Source organism: Dendropsophus ebraccatus, chromosome 4 (assembly GCF_027789765.1).
Source record: "Dendropsophus ebraccatus isolate aDenEbr1 chromosome 4, aDenEbr1.pat, whole genome shotgun sequence".
Taxonomy (NCBI): domain Eukaryota; kingdom Metazoa; phylum Chordata; class Amphibia; order Anura; family Hylidae; genus Dendropsophus; species Dendropsophus ebraccatus.
In genome coordinates, this window is record NC_091457.1 from 51566411 (window position 1) to 51594378 (window position 27968).

A 27968-nucleotide genomic window follows, 5' to 3' on the forward strand; every position below is an offset into this window, starting at 1 on the left:
CCGGCAGCCTTTTCATTGGCTGGAGCGCATCACATGGCTTCCAGCAAGCTCAGCCAATCAGGGCTGAGCAAGCTGGAAGCCATGTGATGCGCTCCAGCCAATGAAAAGGCTGCTGGTGCGCATGTGCACCAGCAGCCTTTTCATCCCCATTCACTTTGCATGAAGACGCCGAGGAGGAAGAAGACCCGGACCGCACCTCGGCTCTAACGTCGTCGTCACCAGATGCCGCCCCGGAGAAGAGGACCGTGACGATCGTAATAGGTAATGTATACATTCCTTAACTTCCGGGGTGGGGGGGGTCGGGGGTCCGAAAGTGGGGGAAGGGGGCCAGGCCGGGTATTTAACCACATTACAAAGTTATATAACTTTGTAATGTGTGTTAAATGAGCAAAAAAAAATTTTTGTGGGAGTTGTCCTTTAATGTAAAGTGAATACAGGGCTACTAGGCTTTTTACACCCATCTGTAACTAATGGTGTATGCTAGGATATGTCATCACTTGGGGGTGGTGGATCAGGGGAACAATAGTGGCACCCTATTTAAGTGAATGAAACCAGCTACAGGTTCCTGCATACTCACATGGCTGTTAGCATTGATGTGAGGGAAAAGTTGTGAAGTGCAGCAGCACTAAATCAGTACTGTACTTCAGGAGAAGTGGGGTTCTCAGAGGTCAGACTTTAGGATTTAGAAATACCACCCATTTTAACCAGCTTAAGCCCCCAAATACTGCTCCTGGAGCCGGTCCCGGGACAAAGATATCAGCGTCCGAAGCTGATATCGGGAGTCGGGCGGGCTCTGTGCCCACGTCTGTGTAAAATGGTTATAAAGTACAACTAACTAAACCTATGATTTAAAAGTTGACTATATTGCTGCTGCTGCTAGTTACAACTGCAAGCTGCAATACAAAGTATCACAAGTAGCTACATGTTTTAAAAAAAACAAGGCAGAAACAAGACCTTAAAAAGTGCAGAAATGGTTTATTAGAAATCAACCTATATCATTAATAAATTAAAATCTTCTCTAGGAGGTAAAAAAAATTACAAAACATATCTGTCCATGGTCAATCTTTTATTACACGTCCATTAGGATTATCCTGTAGCGGCCCAAAGGAACTAAAAGGCCATAGCTGCAAAACAAAAAACAGAGACTGAATGTGAGCCTGGATGTCATTTTATTTATTACACACTGATGACCTATCCAAATATCATCACAATCACAACTGTTGCTCGGCTCACTTCTTTATCTGTAGACTGGAGGGTCCTGACCATCAGGAACCCCACCAATCAATCAGTGAATAACCAAGATGGTTAGCATAGGCATTAGAGATGAGCGAACCTCGGGCATGCTCGAGTCGATCCGAACCCGAACTTTCGGCATTTGATTAGCGGTGGCTGATGAACTTGAATAAAGCCCTAAGGCTATGTGGAAATCATGGATATAGTCATTGGCTGTATCCATGTTTTCCAAACAACCTTAGAGCTTTATCCAAGTTCAGCAGCCACTGCTAATCAAATGCCGAAAGTTCGGGTTCGGATCGACTCGAACCCGATTCGCTCATCTCTAACAGGCATCAATGTATACTCTTGGAGTGGGTTTGGTTTACCTTGAGCGAGTGGAACATTCTAGAGAGACTAAAAAACAAGACAAAGCTGGATAGAGCAAAAACAGAACTTCAAACCAGGGAAAGGGATGCAGCAACTTCTAGCTGCACTTACCACTCCTTCCTCCTGTCAGTCAGGCTTTTTTGACAGTGAAGTTCAGTGAGCATTATTAGAAGCTATGCCCAGCTTAAAGTTTTTTTCTGCTCTATGCAGCTTCTTTAGAGCCAAGGACCTGTCCTATGACCTGAACAAAACAAAAAAAAGTTCATGTCCCAAATTATGGAATAGCACTAAAATGGCAGATGCACAGTACAACACCCCAAAACGTTCAATATAAGTGAAAAGTTTACCCTAAGACACACTCGCCCCCTGATTAGGGCATAGGGAACTGGTCCGTAGCTTCTCGAGTCTGTAGAGTTGTCTAAATTGTCACCTTCTAACCAAACATGGCCCTTGGGTACCTGTAAAAAACACATCACAGGAATATCATTAAAGTAGGGCTGGGCGATATGGCCTAAAATTTATATCACAATATAATTTGATGCATGCACAATATAACAATATATCACGATATATCAATTTTTTTTGTGTGTATACAAATTACAACACTAAGAATTTTTTTAAGATGTGTATTGTATAACAGATCTTTTTCCAAACAATGTAAAGATTTAAAGGAGAAGTCCGGCCAAAATTAATTTTTGATATGTTGTTACTTATGGAAAGTTATACAAATTTCTAATGTACATTAATTATGGGAAATGCACATATACTGCTATTTCCCTTAATTTAGTAGATCAGGAAGTGTTAGAAATATCTCTGAAGAAGTGACGTCACGACCCAGGGTGTAATTCCTATGGAGTGTCCAGCAGGGGGCGCTCTCTATATAGAAGTCTATGGGACTTTATTGTTTCTATGGGTTTCTATGTAATGTAATGTAATGTAATGTAGTGTACAGTGCTTTATTGAATGAATACATCTATGGAATACTTTGGGGAGCAAGTGTCCTTGCTCCCCAAAGTATTGCATAAATGTATTCATTCAATACATTCAATACACAGTAAGCCCGCCGATCCGCCGAATTTCCGCCGCATTCCCGCCGATCCGCCACACGCTGATCCGCCGCATTCCCGCCGATCCGGACCATATACATTGAACTACAGCTCCCATCATCTGCTTCTGGTATGAACAGGTGATGGGAGCTGTAGTTGGGTAATGGATATGACATGCCGCCGGGCGCAGGGGGGAGCCGCTCAGTACACAGGAGCGCTCCCCCCTCCTCCTCCTCCTCCTTCCGTGATAACTTCCGCCTATACCAATGCTGACTCCCTGCCTGGCCGCCGCTCTCCGCTCTCCCCCCCCCCATACATACCGGCTCCCGATGCATCCTGGTGTCCGCGCTGATGCCGGGAGCCGGTATATGTGAGCGGAGAGCGGCGGCCAGGCAGGGAGTCAGCATTGGTATAGGCGGAAGTTATCACGGAAGGAGGAGGAGGAGGGGGGAGCGCTCCTGTGTACTGAGCGGCTCCCCCCTGCGCCCGGCGGCATGTCATATCCATTACCCAGCTACAGCTCCCATCACCTGTTCATACCAGAAGCAGATGATGGGAGCTGTAGTTCAATGTATATGGTCCGGATCGGCGGGAATGCGGCGGATCAGCGTGTGGCGGATCGGCGGGAATGCGGCGGAAATTCGGCGGATCGGCGGGCTTACTGTGTATTGAATGAATACATTTATGCAATACTTTGGGGAGCAAGGACACTTGCTCCCCAAAGTATTCCATAGATGTATTCATTCAATAAAGCACTGTACACTACATTACATTACATTACATTACATAGAAACCCATAGAAACAATAAAGTCCCATAGACTTCTATATAGAGAGCGCCCCCTGCTGGACACTCCATAGGAATTACACCCTGGGTCGTGACGTCACTTCTTCAGAGATATTTCTAACACTTCCTGATCTACTAAATTAAGGGAAATAGCAGTATATGTGCATTTCCCATAATTAATGTACATTAGAAATTTGTATAACTTTTCATAAGTAACAACATATCAAAAATTAATTTTGGCCGGACTTCTCCTTTAAGTGTTAGTAAAACACAAAATTGTTTAAAATAAAGTGCCAGTTATCAGCCCCCCTTGTGCCAGTTATCAGCCCCCCCTTGTGCCAGTTATCAGCCCCTCCTTGTGCCAGTTATCAGCCCCTCCTTGTGCCAGTTATCACCCCCCCCCCCCCCCCCCCGGTGCCAGTCATCTCCCCCTCCCCTATGCCATCATCAGCTTTCCCTATGTGCCAGCCAAGCCCCATGCCATTGCCACATCATGTCCCCCCAGCCAGGGCCATCATCAGCCCCATACCATAGCCATCTGCACCCCCCGACCCCTCTGCTACTTACCTTTCTTGCAGGGCTGGCTGATGGGAGTCCGCGAGGCGAGACAGGCCACGTCTTCTTCCCAGCATGCACTGGGAGAGACCTGACGTCACACGCATAGTCAGCTAGCGCGCTGACGATGCGTGAACGGAAGGCCCTGCAGCGCGGTACCACGGAGCGGTAAGTGAGAAGCTTATTCACTACTGCTCCGTGGGCATGTATCGCGATATGACGATATGCCGAAAATCTATATCGTCATCCGAATTGATGACGATATTTTTGCATATCGTTCATATCGCCCAGCCCTACATTAAAGTTAATGGGTTATGTACATATAATAAAGTAATGGCATGTAGTTACTTCTGGAATGCCAAAAATTGAGAGAACGAAGGGGATGCAGCAATGTGTCCTCTTCTGAGATTTTCTCCTATACAGCAGTTACTTGGTTACTTGGCTGCACAGCTAACTTCAGCATAGACACGTCAAAAGTTATTGATCACAGTGGATCTCACTGCCAAGACCTTCTATAATCAGGAGATTTAGCCATGGAGAGATTGAGGCAGCACAATCCATTCCCTGGCTGTCCGCACAGTCTGTCAATATCCTGATCAGAGCAGATCTCATCAGTGAGACTCGCTGTGATCAATAACTTTTGGCATGTCGAAGTTTTTTGTTGTGACAGTGCCCATTTAAACCTTAAAAAGGTTGGAAGTTATCTATTCACAGAAAAGATGATAACTAGCTGATTAGTATCCACTATTCATAGAAAGCCATGCTCTTTTTCTCTTGGACTGAGCAAGATAATGGTTAACTAAGCAACTTCTGTCCTGCAGTTAAAAAGTTGTCCTCTTTGAAGCAATCCCTTCTTGCTGGAAAAGCCCTCTGGCACAAGATGATCACAGGGTGTTGTAGTCATAGGACATAGCATGATCGTCATATTCAGTTTCCCTGCAGTGCCTACACATGTGAAATTAAAGGGTCACTGTCATTTGAGAAAACTTTTTTGACATGTCATAAAGACATTTTTGATTGGTCCGGGTCTGAGTGTTCAGACTTGTACCGATCGGGAGAACGAGAGGGGAGAGGACCATGCTGCAGCTCTGTGAAAGAGCAAACAAACATGGGGTCCATAGACATACATTATGAGCCCTGACGGGTTCCACTCACTTTTGCCTAATCCCAAAACACTTCTTCCATTAAGAATGTGTTCACATATAGTATTTGGGCTACATTTTGGTCAGTATTTTTAGCCAAAACTAGGGATGGGACGAAAATACAGAGAAAACCAAAACCAAAGTAAGGACCAAATACTAAACATGAACCAGCCTAACTTAAAATGCCCTAAAAATATATAAAAACATTTTATAAACAGACAGCTCCTTTAGGTAATGTCTATAGGCATTTGAAAGTCCCAGGTGACACCACTATGATGTCTTAGGGAGACTTCACTGAGAAAGCATCAGGGGACACAGTAAGATTCTCAAGGATGAATGAGGAAGCTTCTGGTGACACCAGTATAACCTAGCTGGACTACCCTCTGCTGGCTGGAGACTGGACCACATTTTGTGATATGTGATATTTACACATTTCGTAGTGTTAAAGGGCCTAGAGCAAACTTGGATGTCAGAGAAAATATTTTATTAATATCTTCTAAGCTAGAAAAAGGAGGAACTACAATTATCAGATGTAAAGCTTAAGCGGGGTGGTTGGGTCATTAATTTAATAGACTTCAAAGAGGTCATTAGGATGCGGAGCGAGATTCTGCTCTTCTGTCGCAGTAACAGCATGAAGGGGGCAGACACTCGTCAACATCCTGAGGCCACAACCAAGGCCAGACCTGTTAGTGGGCCCGTGATTAGCTAAATGGTAATTGATTGTGACACCAATTACACATAATCTCATCATTTTATCGGAGTGGGCTTGTCAAACTTCTAATTAAGATCACAGTTCAGTCTATGTGCACGCGGGATCCACAACACATTGCCGTCATGTCCATCACGAAGTCTATGGAAGGACTCTCTTCACTCGCTAAATTAATGAGTGTTATCGGGGAATGCTGTCTGGGATTTTTGTATGTTCCAAGGAGTTAAAACTCCCATTTGGTGGCGTGTACTGCAACATTTCAGGATATAATCACTTTTTCATTAAGTGACTATCTATCTATCTATCTATTTGTATCGTACCACCCACAGTGAGACTATAAATTGCAATGCCTTGTCTGACCACATTTATCTCACTGTGGCCCAAAACTTCATTCTCATTTAGGGTACAATTTCTTGGTTGGTTATAATTAAAATAGAAAATATACTATTTTAATTTTCCATTTTCTTTAAAATACAAAAAGGAGAGGAAAAAAAAAATATTACATATCTTTACATAACTATCATTTCTTCTAAGAAAGAAAATATTCAAATAAAAAAAAACCTTGAAGGTAGGAAAAAAATATGGTTTATTTCTTCCAAAAAAAGCACAACTCCATAGTTATGGGCCATGTCTAGTATTAAGGCTTAGCCCAAATAAAGTTTCAGCTGAGCTTAAACACTAAGGCCAGTTTTACATGTACTGCATTGCAGAAAATGTAGCCCCTGCCCAGTCAACCCACCAGCTGCTGGGATAATACATTAGCTGTCTATGCTCCGGCCTGCTTCTCCGGCTCCCTGGCGTCCCACTCAACCAAATCAGTGAATAAAAATCTGCTGCAACAATGTAGAGCCATGGGAAATGACACTACGGAGTATTGGAACTTGCAGCGTAAAATCTGCTGAGATGCTGTAAGTGTGAAACTGGCCTCACATAGTTACATAAAAAGCGTTACTAGCAGGGCTATGCTATCTGCACAACTCCCATTAAAGTCCATTGGAATTATGCAAATAGAGTTAAAACGGAAGCCATCTTTATGACCTGGTGAATACTCCTTTAACTGACACATCTTTTATTGCTGACAATATTCCTAGAAATCTTGGGCCCAGTATTTTCACCCTAACCAAAAAAAAAAAAAATCATAATAGCCAAAAACAGTGTGAGAACATGGCTTTACTCACAACTGAAAATTGGCCCAAGGTCCAACATATATAGATCAGAACGATCCATTTGATTAATACAGGGCCTTGATTATTTTTTTTTTTAAACCAAACTTCTTCCAATACCCAAGAACACCTAAGGCTTAGAGACAGCCCTATTGGATTACCTCCCACATAATTTTTTATATCTTGTAAAAGGTAAGCCACTAGATGCCATACTGCATAGTCATGCCATGCATATGGCCTCCACAATATTTACTGTCTGTAAACTTACTTTATTAGGCTACGTTCACACAATGTAAGTTTTCGTAAAAGTACGGCTGTTGTTGCAATCAGCAACAACGGCCGTACTTTACACTAAAACATACGTTGCCTTGCTTTTTATTGGATCCCGGCCAGAGCGTATACACATAGTATACACTCTGGTCGGGAACCCTCGCGGCCGGCTGGGTCACGGATAGAGATGAGCGAACCTGCCGAGGTTCGGGTTCGTATGAACCTGAACTCTCGGCTTCTGACTGCCGCTGTCTGCCCGCTCCGTGGAGAGGGTGGATACAGCCGGAGGACCGCCTGAAAAACTGGGATACAGCCTATGGCTATTGCTGTATCCCAGTTTTCCAGGCAGTCCTCTGGATGTATCCACCCTCTCCATGGAGCGGGCAGACAGCGGCAGTCAGAAGCCGAGAGTTCAAGTTCATACGAACCTGAACCTCAGCAGGTTCGCTCATCTCTAGTCACGAACGGCTGGTCTCATATGCTGTGTGCACATGGCCTTAGGCTGGGTTCACACTACGTATATTTCAGTCAGTATTGTGGTCCTAATATTGCAACCTCAACCAGGAGTGGATGGAAAACACAGAAAGGATCTGTTCACACAATGTTGAAATTGAGTGGATGGCCGCCATATAACAGTAAATAACTGCTATTATTTCAATACAACAGCCCTTGTTTTTATTTTATTTATATTACCATCATCTTCTCTATTGGGTCCCCCTACAGTATCACATAAGGAGCTGTGGCCCTTATCTCACTCCCCCCTCTTTATTATTGCATTTTATTGTAATCTGTAAAATAAGCATGAGTACGCTTGAATCTTAATATTCAGTATTTAAATACCGATCACTGACGAAGTTGAATGCAGCCCTTGGGAGTCCTGGAAAACATGGATACAGCCATAGGCTTTCCCAGACTCCCTAGGGTTGCATCCAACTTCTTCAGCCACCAGTATTCAAATGCCAAATGATCGGACTTCAGCATGCCCAAGTTGCTCCCATCTCTAATAATAATCTTTAAATTTGGAGCAGCTGTCTCACATTGTCTTTACCCATGAAATAGTGAGCTGTAGCACATAAAACTTGGTTTCTTGCTTCCTTCTTCACGTACATAACACCTGTCCTGGAAAGTTTGTATGAGATCTGAGGCCAGTGACTTGGGGACAGAGGGGTGGGGCCCAGAAGTTAGAAGAGAACAAGGCTTACAAACTAACTTAATCTCGGTAGCAGATAATACAAGTAAGTCTTTTCTTCTCAACTATCCCTACCAGGGTCTATTTAAGTGCTTCCCACTTTGGAGCAAGCATCAAATGTAATTGCCTCGTCGCCTGCGGGTGTTCGTTTCACAAAAGCAGCTTTTGTGGCTAAACCACAGGTGTTACCTTTCTTGATTAAAATGAAATATGATGAAAGGCGACAGTAGCAAATGACATCCACAAGCTCGTAATGAATTGTACTTATTTGATTGGGATCCCAGCAGGTTGTTTATAAAGTCACATGACCGATCCATGGCCATTGTTAATTTTCAATGCACAAATAATCAATGTACAAAAGTTCGATATCTCTGTCCGTCTCTCTGGGGGCACGGTATCTAATTACTCCGGCTGGGCGTCTGCTGGAGAACAGAGCCAAATATATAGTTAGAAAAGATTAACTAAATGAAGAAACAAAACTTCTGAACAGACTTTTATCAATGTAGAATACTGGGTTTTAAAGGGGTTTTCTGGGAAAAAATGTATTTATTACCTATCCTAGAGGTGGCCATACACCTTCAATAACTGTCGTCTGACAGCTCTCCTGTCCTCCCATAAACATGGACGTTCAACACGGTAGAGCGCTCTAACGGCAGCTTATCTCTTTGAGAACAGAGGGGTCAGGCAGCGAAATTCCATTGTGCACAACCTCAATCTAGCATTATATTTGGTGTAGTCTTGGAAGACCCCCATACACTGACATACACTGATAAGCCCTCAGCTCATTCTAGTAATCTATGGGGGTTTTAGCACCCAGACTACGACGGATCAAAAATGATTTCTAAAATTACAGTGACCTCCAGGGAGGTGTGAACTTTGCTGCAGTAAGACCCCACCAGGTCACAGTCTCCAGAATGGTCATTGGCTGTAGTCATTGTCATTGGATGTAGCATATTCCCATCACCCAAACTTTTGTTAGGTAATGGGAAATGCCACCAAAGAAAGCAGTGACGCTGTACTGTTGTCAACTAATTGCCTAGGTTCCCGATCACCACTCTCAGCTATGGCAGCACTGGACAAGCTAAGCTGCTAGTCTGGTGGTCGGGACCTTGGGGGGCAAAAAGTATGGTTTTACTCCCTCTCTCCAAGAGTCATCCCCAAGAGAGAGTGGTCAGGATGCAACCAGGTAAAAGGATGGGAGTACAGTCTGACAACTATGATGACCACATTAATCCCCTGGGGGCCATAATCAGCCATGCTGTCAGCAAAAAGAATAAACTAAAACTTAACTTTTAAAGCTTATTCCCACGTTGTGTATTTTACGGACACTATGGACCTGTAATGGAATTTTTCTTCACCCGGCATGATGTATGCATCACTGACTTCCTTAAATGTTGCAATTTCTACAGATTATATTGTTTGAGGGATCAATTACAGATAGAGTGATCATGTTAAATGCGTACTCTTGTTTTCAAGACTTCAGAAGAGAAGGATCTAGGGGTAATGACAGCCTTAAAATGAGTCACCAGTGCAACCAGGCGGTGGGGAAAGCAAATCATATGTTGGGCTGTATAGCTAGAGGTATAATCAGTAGGAAGAGGGAGATTGTGATCCAACTGTATAGAGCTCTGGTGAGGCCACATCTGGAATACTGTGTCCACCTCACCTTAAAAAAAGGATATTGATAAAATAGAGCAGTTGCAAAGATGGGCTACAAAAATGGTGAAGGGTGTCAGGCAAAAACTTATTAGGACAGAGTTACAGGGGAAGTCCGGGCAAAATAGTTTTAAGATATGTTATTGCCCGACAAAAGTTATGAAAATGACTAATAGACACTTATTATGGGAAACTCACCTATAGTGCATTTTTTCTACACTTACTAGAGCATGGCGTGTTCAGGTCAAGTTGGTGATGTCACGTCACAAACTGCCAACTACTGCAGCACATGTCGGCAGTTTATGTGATGTGAAAACAACAAATTTACAGAGAACTGAGCACGCCATGCTGTAGTAAGTGCAGCGAAAATACACTATAGGTGAGTTTCCCATAATAAGTATTAGTAATTTTCATAACTTTTGTTGGGCAATAACATTTTGAAATTATTTTGCCTGGACTCCCCCCTTTAAGGATTTGAATCTGTATAGTCTGGAGGAAAGAAGAGAAAGGGGGGACATGATTGAAACCTTTAAAGGGGTACTCTGGGCCACAGCTCAGACCAGGAAGCGACAGCTGGACGGGAGAACGGGGGGCGGGGGGGTAGGGTGCCATCTGGGACCCGGCGCTGGAACCAGGAAGGTAAGTGACCAGCAGTGCTATATTCACCCGCTCCCCGACATACACTGAAAATACACATAGCCCGGAGAACTTCTTTAAGTATGTTAAAGGATTAAATAAGGTTCAGGAGGGAAGTGTTTTTAGGAAAAAAAAACGAACTCAAGAACAAGAGAACACAGTGAGAGGTTAGTTGGGGAAAAGATCAGAAGCAACGTGAGAAAATATTACTTTACTGAAAGCAGTAGAACAAACTTCCAGCAGATGTTGTAGGTACAGTAAATCTACAACAACAGAATTTAAAGGGAACCTGTCACCCCCCATGCCGGGGTGACAGGCTCCCGACCCCCCGCTACAGCCCCCTATACTCACCTGATCCTGCCGGGTCACGGAGAGATCAGCCACTGCAGCCCGGCGCGCGCTAAGAGATAAGTCCAACGCTCATAGAGAATGACGGAGCGCTGCAGTGGCTGATATCTCCGTGACCCGACCGGATCCAGAAGCGGGATCAGGCGAGTATAGGGGGCTGTAGCGGGGGTCGGGAGCCTGTCACGCCGGCATGGGGGGTGACAAGTTCCCTTTTAAAGGGAACCTATCACCCCCCGTGCTGGGGTGACAGGCTCCCGACCCCCCGTTAGAGCCCCTTATACTCACCTAAGCCCGCCGGGTCCCGCTTCTGGATCCGGTCGGGTCACGGAGATCTCAGCCGCTGCAGTCCGCTCATAGAGAATGACGGAGCGCTGGACTCTCCTGTCATTCTCTATGGGTGTTGGACTCATCTCTCAGCGCACGCGCCGGGCTGCAGCGTCTGAGATCTCCGTCACCCGATCACCTCCACAAGCGGGACCCGGCGGGATTAGGTGAGTATAGGGGGCTCTAACGGGGGTCGGGAGCCTGTCACCCCGGCACGGGGGCGACAGGTTCCCTTTAAACATACCTGGGACAAACATATCTATCCTAAGATCGGCTTGAGATTTTTAAATAGAAGTAATATACAAATCTATATAACCTTCCGACTCCAGTTAGTTTAAATTTTTTTTTCCTTACTAGAGTACCCTTTTAATGCGTGTGGGGCTGCTCACACTGAAGCAACCCCATACACATGTACACATTAAAACCCCTTTATGTCAGGAATGTATAAATATAGATACTTATTCCACAGGGCATCTGCAGTAGGAACGTATATAGTCGTATAGCTGACGAGAAAGGGTTAATATTCAGAAACTTAGATCTGCTTGTGATTTCTATGTATCATGTACAGTTACATTCTATTAAGTAATTTTGTAAGGATTAATTCATAACCAGATGTAAAAAGATAATGGTACTCACATATGTGTGCCTCTTGATAAAATCTGATGGGCTGCTAGTACAGACTTTGTCACCTTCCAATCCAATTACCCTTTTGCAGATGTTAATGCTCGGCTTGTTCGGACTCTTAGCAATTATAACATCACCCCTGGAATGACAACAAAGTTTTACAAGGCCATGGAAGAGGATCTCAGCAAAACCAAAAATGTGCACAACATGGCAAATCTTAATACAGGAAGGAAAAGAAGCACAGAAATATACTTTTAATACAAGATCTGCACCTGGCATACTGACTGAATGCCAAAGCTTGAGAAAGTCCTGCAATGCTCCAGTGAAGCAGCAAGCAAAGGAGATAGAGCCAACGGTAGCTATGTCAGCTCATCTGGGACTGAACTCCCCCATACTTCTAGCTGGGGACAGAAAGTGCCAGCTGCCTGTGACAGACGAAGATTAGGGAGGGGGGGGGGGAACTGGCTCATGGACACATGGGGGGTAGAAATTGTGCAAAGGGGGTTTCTAGATCCCTTAGCAAAGTGTGAAGAAGTTAAATAGTACTGATCATGCCATAAAAAAAAAAAAAAAAAAAAAAAAACTTATAGTAACTGTCCAGTCAGAGGCTCAGAAGCACTATGCAAGTCAGTAGCAATAGAAGAGGACTGCCCACTCCTTGCTTTTCTCAGAACTTTCTGCCTGGCTCTTCTTCGCTCACACCCATTAAGGAAGAGTTGTGATCTGTAACTACAGCTTTTCTGCAGTGCTTATAGGGAGTCCGAGACACACCTCCTGTCTCCTCATTGGCTGCTGCACTCTCCCCACTGATTGGCTGCAGTGTTTAAGGAATGACAGAAGGATTACAAAGTAAAGATGACTAAACCACCATGGCACTTATACTGAAGGGAATAAGTCTTGGCAAGGAAGAACCCAACGAGTTGCATTAATTTGCATTACTTTTACCTTGCTTTATGGTGGTCATGTTGCTGATGTGTCCAAAGCCCAGCTAGTATCTTAAATAGGACCACTCTCATCACCATAGGACATACGCAATAAAATCACTGAGTATCAGATAGTTGCATTTATCAGATTGAGCATGCAACATCAGAGGACCCCTTTAAAGAGTTGTTCCCTGCTAACAAAGTGATGGTATACTGTTAAAATTAGCCATCACCAATTTGGAGAATGAAGGGGGTCACTGTGCCAAAGTAGTCTTCTCGGTGCAGCTGTGCAACCAGCCTTTGAGGTAAAAGGAACTGCAGTTAACAGCATTGAGTGTTGGCCAGGAGTGCCACTGTGCAGTACCATAACCATGCTTAAAGAGGACCTGTCCCCCCCCCCTTGCCGGGATGACAGGCTCCCGACCCCCCGCTAGAGCCCCCTATACTTACCTGATCGTGCCGGGTCCCGCTTCTTGATCCGGTCAGGTTCCCTTTAAGGGGCTACAGATATTGCAATTTCACAACTAATAGTCATCCAGAAATGTAATCACACAGTTCACCAGCAGATTTGTAGGCAGCAGACAGTAGGCGCAAACCCTCTACAGGTATGGATCACAAACCCCAAGCAGACCAACGTCCTAGGGGTTTTAGGTCATTCACTTTACCTTAAAAGGGAAGTCCAGCGAAAATTCTTATTAAGTATTGTATTGCCCCCCAAAAGTTATACAAGTTACCAATATACACTTATGGGAAATGCAAATAAAGTGCTTTTTTCCCCCTGCACTTACTACTGCATCAAGGCTTCACTTCCTGGATAAAATGGTGATGTCACGACCCAACTCCCAGAGCTGTGCGGGCTGTGGCTGCTGGAGAGGATGATGGCAGGGGGACACAGGGCACTGGAGGGACACTGAGCACCCCTCTGCCATCATCCTCTCCAGCAGCCGCAGCCCGCACAACCCGGGGAGTCGGGTCGTGACATCACCATTTTATCCAGGAAGTAAAGCCTTGATGCAGTAGTAAGTGCTGGGAAAAAGCACTTTATAAGCATTTCCCGTAATAAGTGTATAATGGTGATCAATATAACTTTTGGGGTGCAATAAAATACTTTAATAAAAATTTTCGCAGGACTTCTCCTTTAAGGTTTCACATATAAAAAAGTCATAAAGTTGCCAAGCAACAATATAGAGCTAAACTGTAGAGATAAAACTAAAAAAGAAAAAAAAAAAGTTATCATTTTACATATGAACAGGGTTCCCCAGTTTGTATTTAGTTCACTTACTTGTGAATTGAAAAAAGGTGTCGACTCAGGTTGTCACAAACTAAGATATCATAGTCCTTTATGGTGGGTTCCATCGATGGCCCAGAACACTGCAGGGAAAAGTTTACACCAGTACATTAGTACACAGATGGAACAGACATAGGACAGTATGCAGGACTTTATCCACGTTCCTCAGCTTTCTGGTATAAATAAGTTACCAGTGAGTAATGTATGACTTTTCAGGGGTTTTGCGCAGTTCCTATTACTTTTTGCAAAATAGGTGTAAATTACTATAAAGAAGCATAGTATTTTGGGGATTTCCAAAATTTACTCAAATTTCTGTCAGAAAACTGATGTAAATTATAGTTGAAATCTATGCGCTCAGACAGGATATGGATATCAAAGTGTGGCGCGTGGGAAGTCACAGATTAAGGCCAGCACTAGTGCAAATTCACTTAAAGGGGTGTTCCGCTACCAGAAAAAGTGTTTAAATTAAAAGTAACACCCCAAGATATATAACTTTTTCATATAGTGTTATTACTAATTGTACTGGATTCAGCAGAATGTCTGTGCTTCAATACTGGTAGAAAATGAAATATAGAAGGGCTACAAAACTTTGACCCCAGCATCTCCCTCTCTCCCGTGACAACACAGGAGTGCTGGGAGAAGCAATGCATTTTGGGACTTGTAGTAGTGAGCAACTGCTCAACAAAGTAGTAAACCCCCAAAATACAGAACCAAGACCCCAAACAAAACAAATCTATTTTTGGTGGTTTCAGAACTACAGCAGACTACAGGCTTCATTTTTTTTTTCTCTCTTTGTGTCAGGGATACCCCTTAAGGCCAGCATTTAGGTTACAGATCTTTAATAAATTCTCCACCCCATTTACATGACTAAACAAAACTTACGATCACTATTTCTCCAAGATATTCAAATGTACAATGAGCTATGCAGCCATATTGAATGGCGTATCCCAGGAAGCCCAGTGTCTTCCCTAGCACTCTTCTGATCATACTGATTGTTCTTTATGGCAATAATATCTGTCCTGCATGGAGACACAAAGAAATAGAACATATTTATTAACAGCATTTTATCCATTTCATAAAGACAAACCCAGTCTATTCGCATTGTAAGCCTTGGCTACACTAGGACTTATTGTAGCACTACTGATTGAAATCATTAGGCCGGGTTCACACACTGTAAAACACTGGCCGTTCCGTGACCAGTGAAGATTATCCCAGCCGGTACTGCAGTCACGGCCGTATGAACTTCATTTATGGTGAATTGGGATGCAACCAATTCACCATAGCACACAATGGAAAGTGCGGCCGGAGCTGCACTTTCCATTGTGTGAGCTGACAGTTCCGTGCGGCCGCTTTTTAATGAATATCAGTTTTCAATGACATGTCAGTTTTCTGTGCGGCCACTTGCAATCTCGGCCGGAGCGTATACTATGGGGGAGACTCGTCATACTGGTGTAAAGTAGAATTGTCTTAGTTGCCCCCTAGCAACCAGTCAGATTTTACTTTTAATTCCTCAGATTCTTTGGAAAATGAGGTGGAATCTGATTGGTTGCTAGGGGCAACTGAGCCAGTTTCACTTTACACCAGTTTGATAAATCTCCCCCTATGTGTATACACTCCGGCCGGGATTGCATTCATCTTCAATGCAAAGTATCTTTTGAATGCAAATTGCAACAATGGCCGTGATTAATTAAAAAAATATGTTGTGTATGTATACGAGGAGCACGTTTAGCTTTGTGAGTACAGAAGAAAGCTTAACAGAAGGAGTGATAAATTATTTAATATTACAATTTGTCTGTATCAGTATGCAGCAGGAAGTAAAGCAAGTTCTAGTGTTCCTTTCCAGGGCCCCATATAAATGAACCATATTCTCCTATGAATACATTTACTGCCCTCGCTGTCACACAATTTTTTTTTGTGATGTTTATAAAATTAATCACAGCACGCGGGGTGGAAATCGCTTCGAGCCTCATGAATGACATCCAAGAGATGGGAACGGATTAGTTTGCAGTTACTGCCAGTTAAAGCGCCAGGTGGCTTTTTCCTGCACTGAAGGTGTTACTGATAATCCCATTACACTGGTACTAAATCTTGCAGACATCAAAATTATCACCGACGTTCCTTTTCATCCCATCCTTTCCAAGTGACTGGAAGGAGCTTCACCTGAAAGAAGTCAAATCCACATGCAGCTGCTGTTTTAGCAGGCAGCCGACTTCCAGAGAATGCCAATCGCGTTCCAATTTCGCTGTGCTGGTGGGCTCTCTATTCCCTGCCCAATAATACATCTGTTAAGAAATCCTACAGCTACAAATCAAGTTTAATCCTACCAGGGACCTCATGTAGGTCTCCTCTTCCAAAAAGGCAGCAGGCTTTGACTGCCTATCTCTGACACTGTCAGGGGAATACCCTTCAAATCCCAGACCTACTTAGAAGAATAAGCCAAGGATCACAAAACATGACCTCTAAAACCTTGATAGAACTATATTCTGACCCAGAGGCATTCATTCTAGGTGGAGATTAGAACTTTGCATAATAAGATTACACAGCAAGTGAATGATATCAAGGGAATATCCATATGCAGTCTTTTGGGTTGTTTTTTTTCTTTCCTTGTCTTTTCCGAGGGCAAAGCGCTCAGCACAATCTGCAATGCAGACACGACGGAGCCTGATCTATTCTCGCTCAAATAAAAAAGATTCACATAAATTAATCCTTGGCTTTATAAAGCCTCTGTTACGTCTCTCATGGACAGGCCCTTGGAGAATTCGGCTTCTGTTTGCCCGCTGTTTACTCCGAGCAGTTGTCCAAATAAGATGCCGGGAAAATTAAGTTGAGAAATATAGTGGATACAATAGGCGGACACATTGTCTGGTGTAATCTGGGATTACAACTATTAACATAAGAAAATGGAGAATGTTAAAGCGAGGGTTCAAGATTGGGGTATGCTGGCTGACAATGAAGAAGCAGAAGCTTATAGTGCATGAGAAAATAGTAGGAAAACTAAATTATAAGCATGGGGGATGTAATCTGTGTACCACTATTCAGATGCACAGAAGTTACAAAATTTTGCATCTTAACTTTTCAAAAAAATTAAAATGAAAAATGATTCTTTTAAATGTTGTACTGCTTTCTAAAGCAAAGTGGATGGGGTTAGCAGGAGGGGGATTTTGTGGGAGTTATGCTTATGGTAAGCATAGAAAAATTTATTGCGGTGTATAGAAAGCCACCAATGGGACAAATTTATTAAGCCTAAAACTTTCTTCCAATCTCGTTTCGTAAAAGTCGGACCCGTGAGAATTTCTAAACTATGAAAACTGTTAACAGGTCTTTACAGAAGTCAGGGAGGGAAGACCTAATGTCTCAGACAGTTATAAGCATTGTTGAAGCTCAGTGCCACTGATCTCTTCTTCAAGGGGTTATCCAGGACTAGAAAAAAACACAACTTCTTTCTTGCAAAACAGTACCACCCCTGTCTGCAGGTTGTGTGTGGCATTATAATGCAGTTCCATTCACTTGAATGGAGTTGAGCTGCAAAACCATACTCAAATTGAGAACAAAAAGGTGTGGTGCCATTTCTGGGAGAAAGTAGCCCAGTTGTTGAAGCCTGGATAACCCCTTTAAGTGCCAAAAAGTTCTCTCAGACCCCTTCCCAGCTTTGGCTAATACCTCTAGCTTCAGGAAACCCCTAGAACTATAAGTCATTATTGAAAGGAGGGATCTGGAAAGTTAACAATGCAGAATAATCTGGTAATCTAACAACCTCCTGGGCACTTGTGGCAGACTGGAGCTCCAACAACATTTATTTCGGTCATGCAAGATGCATGACTGAAACAACGAGTGTATAGACACCTGTATGTTCGTATGCATGGAGACCCTAACTTCAGATTACCAAAAAGATATCACAGCTGATCTGGAAACAGGCTGTTGCGACAGGTACGCTTTGAGAGAAAATAAAATGCTGGTAAACCCCTACACACACACACACACAATGGATATGAATTTGCAGGGTTACATATGAGGAGGCAACAAGAGGGGAAATTACATTAGTTACCCAAGAAATCCCCCACTGCTCCAGTGGTTTCTACCAGCCCTCCAGCGATAATATTTCACATGATGGCTACAGCCAATCACTGACCCCAGAGGCCTCTGTACAAGCTAACATTACGGCTGAGGCAAGCAATGGTAGCAGAATGGGCATTGAAGGAGCGGCAGGACCAATGACAGAGTAGAAGTTTAATAGGTGAGTAATAGTTATTATTAACATTTACTGCTCTGGCAACTTATTAGAATTCCGGACAACCCCTTTAAGACTGGCTTCACACCACCTTAAAAATACTGGAAATACTTTAAAAAAACACCGGTGGCCAAATGTTCGCTAGAAGTCAGTGGAAGCTTATGATTCACCTTACAAACATGGCATTTTTTTGGTGTGGTGTTTTTGTCATTTTTTAAAGCTCTGAGGCAGTTTTACTAAAATACAGCACGCTGAGGGTGTGGTGTTTTTTCTCCCATAGACTTCAAAAGGATTGTTCTGGTCGTCTCAAAAACACCATTGCTGTGCATATGGTGTGGGTTTTTTTCTGGCATTTTTGTCACCTTCTGTGGTCCAGCAGCTAGGTCATGTGATGGCAGAGGAAAAAAAAAAAAAAAAAGTTCAGCACAGATGCCTAAACCACAAACACAAACAAGATTTTTCACACAGTCAAAAATGCTAGAAAAAAAAACAAACAAACAAATGCATGGGAAAAAAATGCCACGCGCCGTGTGCTTTTTTTTATTCCCCCCTGACAAAAAGCATGTGTAAGGGCACCCTAACTCAGATTAGTTACAAGGCAGCATTGATGATGATGATGATAGATGGCCCACAAGACATCCCGTTGATGGCTCCATCAATGTACAAAAGAAATTAAAGAGGCAATACCACATCTTCGTCACCACCAGGCAACATAAGGCATTGCACAAGTCTTTATTGTATGGGGAAAGAGCCCAAACATCATAAGATTTGATCTGTAACATTTACCTACAAACTTAGTTTAAAAAAGAAAGTGGAGAAAGGAAATGGACTTCTACTGGGGCAGTGACCTAGTTTATTGATAGCGTCCTCAGTTAAATATCATCTTACCACCTCCTGAACAGTGCTGAGGATTGGAGAGAACCTGCGGTTTCAAGCTCAGCAACCTTAATTTACTTGTAAGATGCACAACAGACCTTCAAACAGGTACCACGGCAAGTGTATACAGCAAGGTTTGCTTTTCATCTTCAGTGGAACAAACACGAAGCTCCATACTAGCGTTTCAATTTGTGAGAGTTCTCAGTTTGGTCCTGAAGGATTTGCATTATAAAATAAATAAATAAAAAGCAAAAAAGAAGAAAAAAAAAAAAAAAAAAAAAAAAAAGAAAGAAAGAAAATATGTGCATACAATAATGTCTCCGTGTAGTCCAGCCTAAACAAGATATTTTCAGTGGCTAAACCATAGTAATGTTTTCTGAAATAGTTTTAATTGATGCACCCCAAATATAAATTTAACACTATACTGAGCTAACCGTGCAGATGTATACATCAAAGACTTAGGGTCCATTTACACAGAAAGATTATCTGCAAAAGATTTGAAGCCAAAAACAAAGATCAGGTCATAAAAGGAAAGCCTGAGATTTCTCCTCTTTGCAAACCCATTCCTGGCTTTGGCTTTAAATCTTTGTCAGATAATCTGTCAGGGAAGCTTCACATGTACCGTATCGCAGCGGATTTGATCTAAATAACTGAACACAGCAAATCTGCAGCAGATCCACTGTGGATCCAGTACATGTAAACACACCCTCAGATAATCTGTGTAAACCCCAAGTTTACATCTGCAATGGAGCAGTCCTAAGGCTTTCTCCTTTGACAAGGGGAAGTGGTAATATGCAGGGCCGTATTTACCACTAGGCACCCGGGGTCCAGTGCCTAGGGCAGCAGCTTGCAGGGGGCAGCACCAGGGGGAAAAAAAAAACAAAAAACTTTTTTTTGTTTTAATTTTTTTTAGTCTCCCACCTCCCGGTCAGACTTGCCAGTAAATCTGGTGACTTTTTGAGGGGGGTAGGGGGGAGGTATGATGAGGTCTGGTGTGGCGGTATTGTTCAGGTCTGGTATGGCTGTGACACTTGGAGCTATTACGGACCAATCTACCAATCCTGTGGTGAGAATTCCTTCTGACAATATGCAGACTGCTGTAATCATTCATTCAATGTGGAAATCTATGTTTTAAACAGTTAAAAACCATAAAAATGTGATTCAGACAATGTTTCTACATATAAAGAAATGCGTGTGGCCGAAACCACTCTCCCCCACGATGGGGCGTCTTCAGGTTTAGTGCCTAGGGCAGCAGCAGCTCTCAATACGGCCCTGGTAATATGGTAAACAGTAAACATTTTTCATGCTAAACTGGGTAGGACAAGTCACTTTTACAAGGCTTATTTTTAAATTAATTTATTCATTTCTAGGCTCACGCATAGTATTTCTGTCAGTCTTTTTTTCAACCAAAACCAAGAGTGTGTTGAAAACAAGAAAAAAAAAAAAAAAGGGTGCTCCAGAGCTGTTATTTCATGACGAATACAACTACAGGTGGTCCTCGGGTTACAACGGTCTCGAGTTACATCGTTTCGTGGTTACAAAGCTTTATTCGACGCCTTACTCCGACTTACACGGTATCGAGGTAACTCGAAAACATGCAGCAGCAGCAGAATACAGTACGATACTATACTGGTACAGTACTCAGTTATGCAGTTCTAGACTAAGGATATTGATAATTATGTAGGGTACTATGTTAGGATAGGCTAAGTGTTTACAGGACAGTACTGTATGAACATATGATCCAACTTACATCGAAATTCGGTTTACAACGCTGTATAAGAACTGATCACTGACGTAAGTCGAGGACTACCTGTATTTGCTAAAACAGACATATACTCTATTTTTTTTTAGAGTTTTCTATGTTTGTCAAAATAATACTTGTGGCCACTAGGTGTCTCCCTTTCTGCCAAACTGCGGTCCATGTTCCCTCAGTTACGATAATTGGTCCTTTCTCTGTCCAATTAAAAAATAAATAAATAAATAAATATATCAGGAAGTTCCAGTCCTTTGCACCCTCAAAAGACATGGCTTGGTATTGATTGACAGCTAAGGAGGGGGTCTTCACTGCGCAGGTGTACAGTTACTGCACATACACATTCAGTAGTACATTGTATGGTCAGCTCTCCTGTCATACAGCACCAAAACCTCTGCAACCACACAGTGACATTATACGGGCCGAATTGTTGCATAACATAAAGCATTGTCTTCTGGTAAGGATGCAGAATTAATATAATTAGGAAAAGTTAATACAGTTAGCTTAACTGTACTCTGTTGATACACAATCTGCATGATGAACAGGTGTCTTCTCGCGTGAGCACACAAACGACTGGGACTTCCTGTGTCTGGTCTTTTTTTGAACAGAGAAAAGACCAAATATCAGCACAGACAACCAACAATAATATATATATATATATATATATATATATATATATATATATATATATATATATATATATATATATCCCCCTAGTGTGTGTGTGTGTATGTATATATATATAATTATATACACGCATACACACAGCTGCTTTCAATGACAAACCCTGTTGATTTTAATAAAACTGTTTGCGATAGTGCCCCTTTAACTTGACATTTCAGTTATACCTGTTAATTTGACATCTAGTACGTTTATAGTTATTTCGTAAATTCTCTAAATACAATACATTAAAAGTTTGGATGGGGAAAAAAAAAAAAAAAAAAGTGTTCTGTATCCTAGACTGTATTTCCAGATTCTGCTCACATTTGACGATAATAAAAAGTCATTAGAAACAGATCTAAATATCAATTGAAGAACGCAATGATATACAGTCGTCGTTAATCCCTTCATTTTTTAAATCCATGAATAAAAATTCATCATTTTTAAATACGCCGAGCCCATCAAGCAGGAACAAAAGCATATGCACAAAAGAGGTTTTAATAAATTTCAAAGCCCACAAGAGCCGGGGTCTCATTAAAATTATAAATTACACAAACACGGAAGGAAGATTTTTAACTGTGGTGCAGCTAAGCAGATTACAGCAAACCCCATGTTCCATCTGAGAACACATCATGGACTTCCCAGATGGGGGCTTGGAACGGAAAATAAAAAGACCAACCCTACAAGCCAAAGGAGAGGGAAAAAAACCCTGTGATCTTCCCACTCTGTTCAGCAGATGACAGCCAAATGTGTTGATTATTCTGTGTGCGCTGCTTATCTTATAAAAGACAAAAAAAAAGGGATAAAAGAAAATGTAAAAAGGCAAAGTGATAGGATCTGTGATGCGGACGCTGTATGCCCTGTTCACATTACACTCCAATTAATTAAGCTAGTCTAATTTTGTACTTAAAACATCATTACTATTATTCATCAATTGTCAGTTCCCCACAGAGGCCGGGGTTGCAATTTGAGGACTAGATAAATTTTAGTTTGTAGATTGATCTATTAAATTTTTTAAAAAAAACTAAAAGCTAGAATATAAAAAACTAATCCTTGACCAGCTCTAAAAGGCCCACAAATGATAACTTGTTAGCAACCCACACAAGTGCACTGGTAGCAGATTTGATGGCGCAGATTTGACGTTGCAGATTCAATGCAAATCCAATCTGGACCATGAAATGTGCCGCGGATCTGCGGCAGATCAGCTGCAGATTCAAAACTGCGCCATCAAATCTGCTGCAGATCCTGTACGTGTGAACGCACCCTTAGGCCTATGTCATGTGTTGTTAGAAGTTTTTTTTTTTTTTTTTACATAAATTTGCTAATTTTCTCTCTGCAAATTCCTCTTTGAATCCAATATTTTTTTAAGAAAAAGCAACATGCACTGACACATGCCTCTTAAAAATAAAAAAAAAATAAAAAAAAAAAAATTTATATATATATATTATTTTTTACATTAAAAAGCATTGTTTGACCGGTCGGAAGCGAGGAGTGGTCGCACAGATGAGGTCACTTTCCAGGTCCATGCTCAGGGAGACCAACCAAATAATAACACTGATGGTTAAAGCGGTCAATGCAGGGAAATCCTAGGTGCATTGCTCCCTGGTAAACATGAATATGCAAAAGAAGAGCCAGTGGAGCCTCATTTAAGAGTCTCGAAACACAGGACTAGCCAGATATCCCTCCAGGAAGGACCCAGCCAAGGGGTGGCTCCTGTAAGGAAACCACCAAAACCACCATATTAAGTGGCCCTATAAGTCAATGTAATGACAAGGGAAAAACCAAGGCCAGGTATCCATCCACAGACAGCTGTTTCGGGGTGTTGCCCCTCATCAGTGTGGAGCAGGATTATGGCTAGGTGGGAGCAATGCCTAGTAAAGCCATAAGAGAAACAGATAGCTGAACTCAGGGAGACCAGCCAAACAATAACACTGCAGGCTGCCAGTTAAAGCTCTCAATGCAGTGAAATCCTAGGTGCATTGCTCCCTGGGAAACATGAATATGCAAAAGAGCCTGTGGAGCCTCATTTATGTGTCTTGAAACACAGGACTAGCCAGATATCCCCCCTTCAATGGGCGTGATCAAGTGCTGAGCTAAGGAGTGAAGCTCTTCTCCCAGCTCTTTGCAGTGTGGCTCTAACTGATCAAAACCTTTAACATGTATGCATTACATGCATACTGTGTTTTACCAAAAGACAGTAACACTAATGTACTTCTGCTGTAAATGGTGTAAATGTTGCCTTTTTCTTTTAAGAGGTTGTCTGTGGCGAGACCATTTCTTTACAATATTCTTTAAAGGATGCCTTCACAGTACAGTATCACAGCGGATTTCATACTAGTATATTAACTGCCCGCGCTCCTGGGTCACTGCCGTCCTGCTCAGCCAATCAGTGGCTGCACAGGACAGCACACTGATTGGCTGAGTGGGAAGTCAGGAAGCAGGGATCCTGAGAAGCAGGGAGCACGGACAGGTAGGGTGTTAAGCCTGGCAGCGGTGGGTTAAGTAGGCAGGGGTTACGGAATGAAAATCCGTTTTGAGAATGTAGATTCATAGAAAATGATCTGATGCAATGCAGTACGTGTGAAACTGGCCTTAAAAGGTATGTTCATAGACATTGGAGTGGTTGGCAGGAACAGCCCATGTGATCACCACCAACATATTACTATAACCTCAGAGCTGAGAAACCTTTATCTTTTATACCACCCACAACACTGATAATGCTGTACATTTTATGGGAGATGCTCACTCAATTTCGGGGGGGGGGGGGGCAGGTTGATGAAAGTTTTTGGTGCGGAAAAATAAAGAAGCTCTACTCACCCATCTCTGTATCCCCGCAGCACCATGTCACATGCTCACTAAGGGGCACTGGGCTCCTGGATCTACCACTTCTTAGTGTGCCCTTCCTGCCGGGTCATGACGACACCACAACACGAGAGAAACTGGAGTCCGCCAGCAGTCAGTGAGTCTGTGACATGTTGCTGTGGGGGAACAGGGATGGGTAAGTAGAGCTTCTTTATTATGTAACCACCACCCCACCCAGCCCACCCCCCCCACCCCCCAGCTGGGGTTTTTTGGCCAGATTTTTTTTTTCCAATAAGACTAAGCTGTAGAACCAGGCAAAAATGTATAGAGCTGTGCTTAGCAGACAATGAAGATGCAGCTCTCAGCAGAGAGTTATATTCCATCAATCAGCTGATCAGTAATGAAGCTGGGGGATAAAGGAGGCCATAAGCAGTATCAGATTGGTTGGGGTTTAAAAGACAGACCACTAATATTAGTGTACTTTTACACATGGAAGAAATTTCTGAAGCTGAAAAAAATTAGTTCCATTCATCTGTTTTGGCCATACGCAAATTAATCACTGGCTAGTGACAACCAGCGATTCCCTGCAGGCGGGGATAGCACGCAGCCTGACCAATCAGCATAAAAGGCTGCTTTCCTGACAAGCGTTGTCAAACAGTGTTACCTTAGCCCTGTCAATCAACTAGAAAACCATAAAATGGTACAGTGCAATAAGCCTTGTATTGTATAGGACTTTTCCTTTTCTCTTGCTATATAAAATGACTGCACATACTGATTAAAGAGCTCCAGTATCCACAACAACATACAGACCAGCCGCACACAGACAATAACCTTTCACCTTAGGTCATATAATTCAAACGCCTCATTCTCTCCTTGTTGGATTAGGAATCCCGACGACGCTAGGGGAGATCATCTGAACTCTCATCCTATTCTGCTGAATAGAAAGGAAAATGAAGTCATCTTCTTTGCAATCATAATTCGAGGCTCATGCTGTTCAATGCTCAGTAGCCTCTCCGGCCCCAAATACCTTGTTTTCAGTGCACAGCATGAACACAGCAGGGCGCCAAGAAGAATCACATGACTGCGAATACTATCTAGTCAGGTGACTTTATGGCTAATCTGATTTGTAGACCATATAACATTAACCCCTCTAATGACAATGGTATGCAGCGCAGTGCATGACAGTCCCCTCTTTCCAAAAAGGGGTTAATTGGCACAACCCAACGCCACCACATTCCAGAATTGATGAGAGAAGAGGCTTCCGCACAGTAGAATGGCAGACGCCAGTAAGAAGATTAGGAAACTGAATGCCATTGATGACATGGCAGTTCTCTAACTATGTTTAGAAAGGATACCCAGGATCCAAGACAGAAAATGGACGACGTAAATGATAACACAGATAATACGGTTTAAAGAAAACAACCGGGAGATTTTATGGCAGACAAAACTTGGCGCTAAATGAATCACAATGTAAGAGGAAAACAACTTAAAAAAAAAAAAAAAAAGATTTACAGAGCACCAAAAGGTATAATATTCAAATGGTACAGATTTTCCAAAGACAAGCCCATGGCAGAAACCCAATGCTGAAACTGCTGCAAACTAGACAACGAATCTGCACATGAATTAAAAGTGTTAGAAAAACATACCCAATGTCTTCTAAAAACAGTGCCACACCTGTCCTTAGGTTGCATGTGTTATTACAACACTTCAATGCAACTGAGCTGCAATACTGCACACAAACTGAGGGAACTGTGGCACGGTTTATGGAGAAAAGGGGCTTTGTTTTTTGTTTTTTTTAATACCAGGTAACCCCCTTAGGCCATGTTCAGACCTTGTAAGAGAATGGCCATTTCATGACCCGGCCGGTCTCAGAAAAGATCATCTTTAGCGCTGCTTAGTTCTGATGCGGGCGCATCCATGCGCACCCACATCAGAACTCTCCACTGCACACTATGAAGTGTGTGGCAGGAGCCACTCGCTCCACAGTGTGCACCGACAGGATTTTCTGTGGCTGCTATTCAATGAATAGTGGCTGCAGAGAATTGACATGTCAGTTTATCACGGCGCTGCTAGGGATCCCAGCCGGAGCGTATACTATGTGTATACACTCCAGCCGGAATTCCAAAGGCGGAAACGTCAAGTATATTTTCGCATTAATCGTGGCCATTGTTGCAATCGGCAGCAACGGCTGTAGTTTTACCAAAATATGCATAGAGGGAACATAGCCTTAATGTCTATTTCCACATGGAATCTACCACTGTTATAAATATAATGTGGACACATTTTTACAGAGAATAGGATAAAGATAAAAAAAAAAAACCATAATACAGCAGATAAAATAGTGATTAGGAATAAGGCCTTATTCACACGTCTATATAAACGTTATAATAAAATTAACATCACATGCCTTTGTTTTCATGGGTTCCCGGAGGCCACATACCCATACACCCTAGTGATGCTGCACCCAGTGATCTTGGTGGGCCAGGTCAGCTACCTAATGTTTGTGGTGGCCTCCTGACCGCTCAGTATAGATCTCTCTCTATACCGAGTGCTCATTCCCTGGCCACATAGCATGGCAGAGGAACTTTATTTAAAAATTATAAAAAGGATGGCAGACACTGGTCGGCCTGGAAACCTGTGGCACAGCAGCACAGGTAAGTATACACATTCCCAGCTGCCTCTTTGATTTTCAGTAAGGACTGGACAACCCCTTTAAATTTAGTGTGTCAGCCAACCTGCTGCCCTCTATGACCTGCAGATAACATGCACATTACCTATTCTAGAGCTGGGGGCCTTGCAGAAGTCATACAATAAGGAGCCCCCCAATAACTACATGTAACATGGACACAAGGACAAGTCAGTGTGACTGGTACCGGTGTCTGTCCTGGACACACAGTGTACTGATCAATAAAGACAACGACATTTAGTAAGGAGAGAAACCATTATGAAACTATCGTGTCACACTCAGCACATAACCTAAATGACCCCCACACTCATATACAACAAGCCTACTCACCGGCACAGAGCAAAGGATAATGTGAGGCCGGGCTCCAGACTCTGATCTCAGGCACACCTCTAATAAACAGGCTCCAGATTGGTTCGCTGTCCACACTCTCTCCATCTGATTGGCTGCCGCGACGTCACGCTCTCCCATGATACAACGCGCTGTTGACGGGTGAAGCAAGATGGCGGCGCCCGTAGTCCGCGGCGTGAGTGATGGAGCTGCGGCCGCAGCCGGGGCTGAGACAAGCTTCCGGAGGAAAGTACGGGGAAAGCTCCCGGCCATCAGGGGCACCCGCCCCTCCGTGCATAACGGGCAGCTCCTCGTATCCACTGGGGTTCCCTCTCTGGATCACATCCTAGGTGTGTGGAGGATGCAAGCTATCATA

The 27968-nt window shown here is 42.9% G+C and overlaps 2 protein-coding genes across 6 annotated transcripts in view; one reads left to right on the forward strand and one right to left on the reverse strand.

Annotated features, from left to right (window-relative positions):
* Nucleotides 1-966: 966 nt before the first annotated feature.
* IMMP1L (inner mitochondrial membrane peptidase subunit 1) lies at nucleotides 967-27670 on the reverse strand. 4 transcript variants are annotated; one of them, XM_069968381.1, is made up of 6 exons: nucleotides 27596-27670; nucleotides 15143-15279; nucleotides 14255-14343; nucleotides 12062-12188; nucleotides 1950-2060; nucleotides 967-1124 (listed from the first exon to the last, which is right to left on the reverse strand). In XM_069968381.1, the coding sequence occupies exons 2-6, from the start codon at nucleotides 15245-15247 to the stop codon at nucleotides 1059-1061; spliced, it is 498 nt and encodes a 165-aa protein (XP_069824482.1). In that variant the 5' UTR covers nucleotides 15248-15279; nucleotides 27596-27670; the 3' UTR covers nucleotides 967-1058. The 4 variants fall into 4 exon arrangements, with proteins under 4 accessions (XP_069824482.1, XP_069824483.1, XP_069824484.1 ...); XM_069968382.1 differs by lacking the exon at nucleotides 27596-27670 and adding an exon at nucleotides 25418-25502; XM_069968383.1 differs by lacking the exon at nucleotides 27596-27670 and adding an exon at nucleotides 19463-19484.
* An 84-nt stretch (nucleotides 27671-27754) lies between these two features.
* Nucleotides 27755-27968, forward strand: part of ELP4 (elongator acetyltransferase complex subunit 4) — a 221381-nt gene continuing 221167 nt past the window's right edge. For both annotated transcript variants that reach the window (XM_069968386.1, XM_069968387.1), the window contains exon 1: nucleotides 27755-27942. In XM_069968386.1, coding sequence (XP_069824487.1) covers nucleotides 27765-27942 — 178 coding nt within the window. In that variant the 5' untranslated portion in view covers nucleotides 27755-27764. The remainder of the gene's footprint in view (nucleotides 27943-27968) is intronic.

Bases quoted from the DNA above. Each gene is read 5' to 3' on its own strand.
- IMMP1L (XM_069968381.1), bottom strand. From the start codon at position 15,247: ATGATCAGAAGAGTGCTAGGGAAGACACTGGGCTTCCTGGGATACGCC. The intron at 14,344-15,142 runs GTAAGTTTTGTT...TTTTCCCTGCAG, and splicing joins ATCTTGGAGAAATAGTGATC to TGTTCTGGGCCATCGATGGA. The intron at 1,125-1,949 runs GTAAACTTTTCA...TTTGTTTTGCAG, and splicing joins GGGGGCGAGTGTGTCTTAGG to CTATGGCCTTTTAGTTCCTT.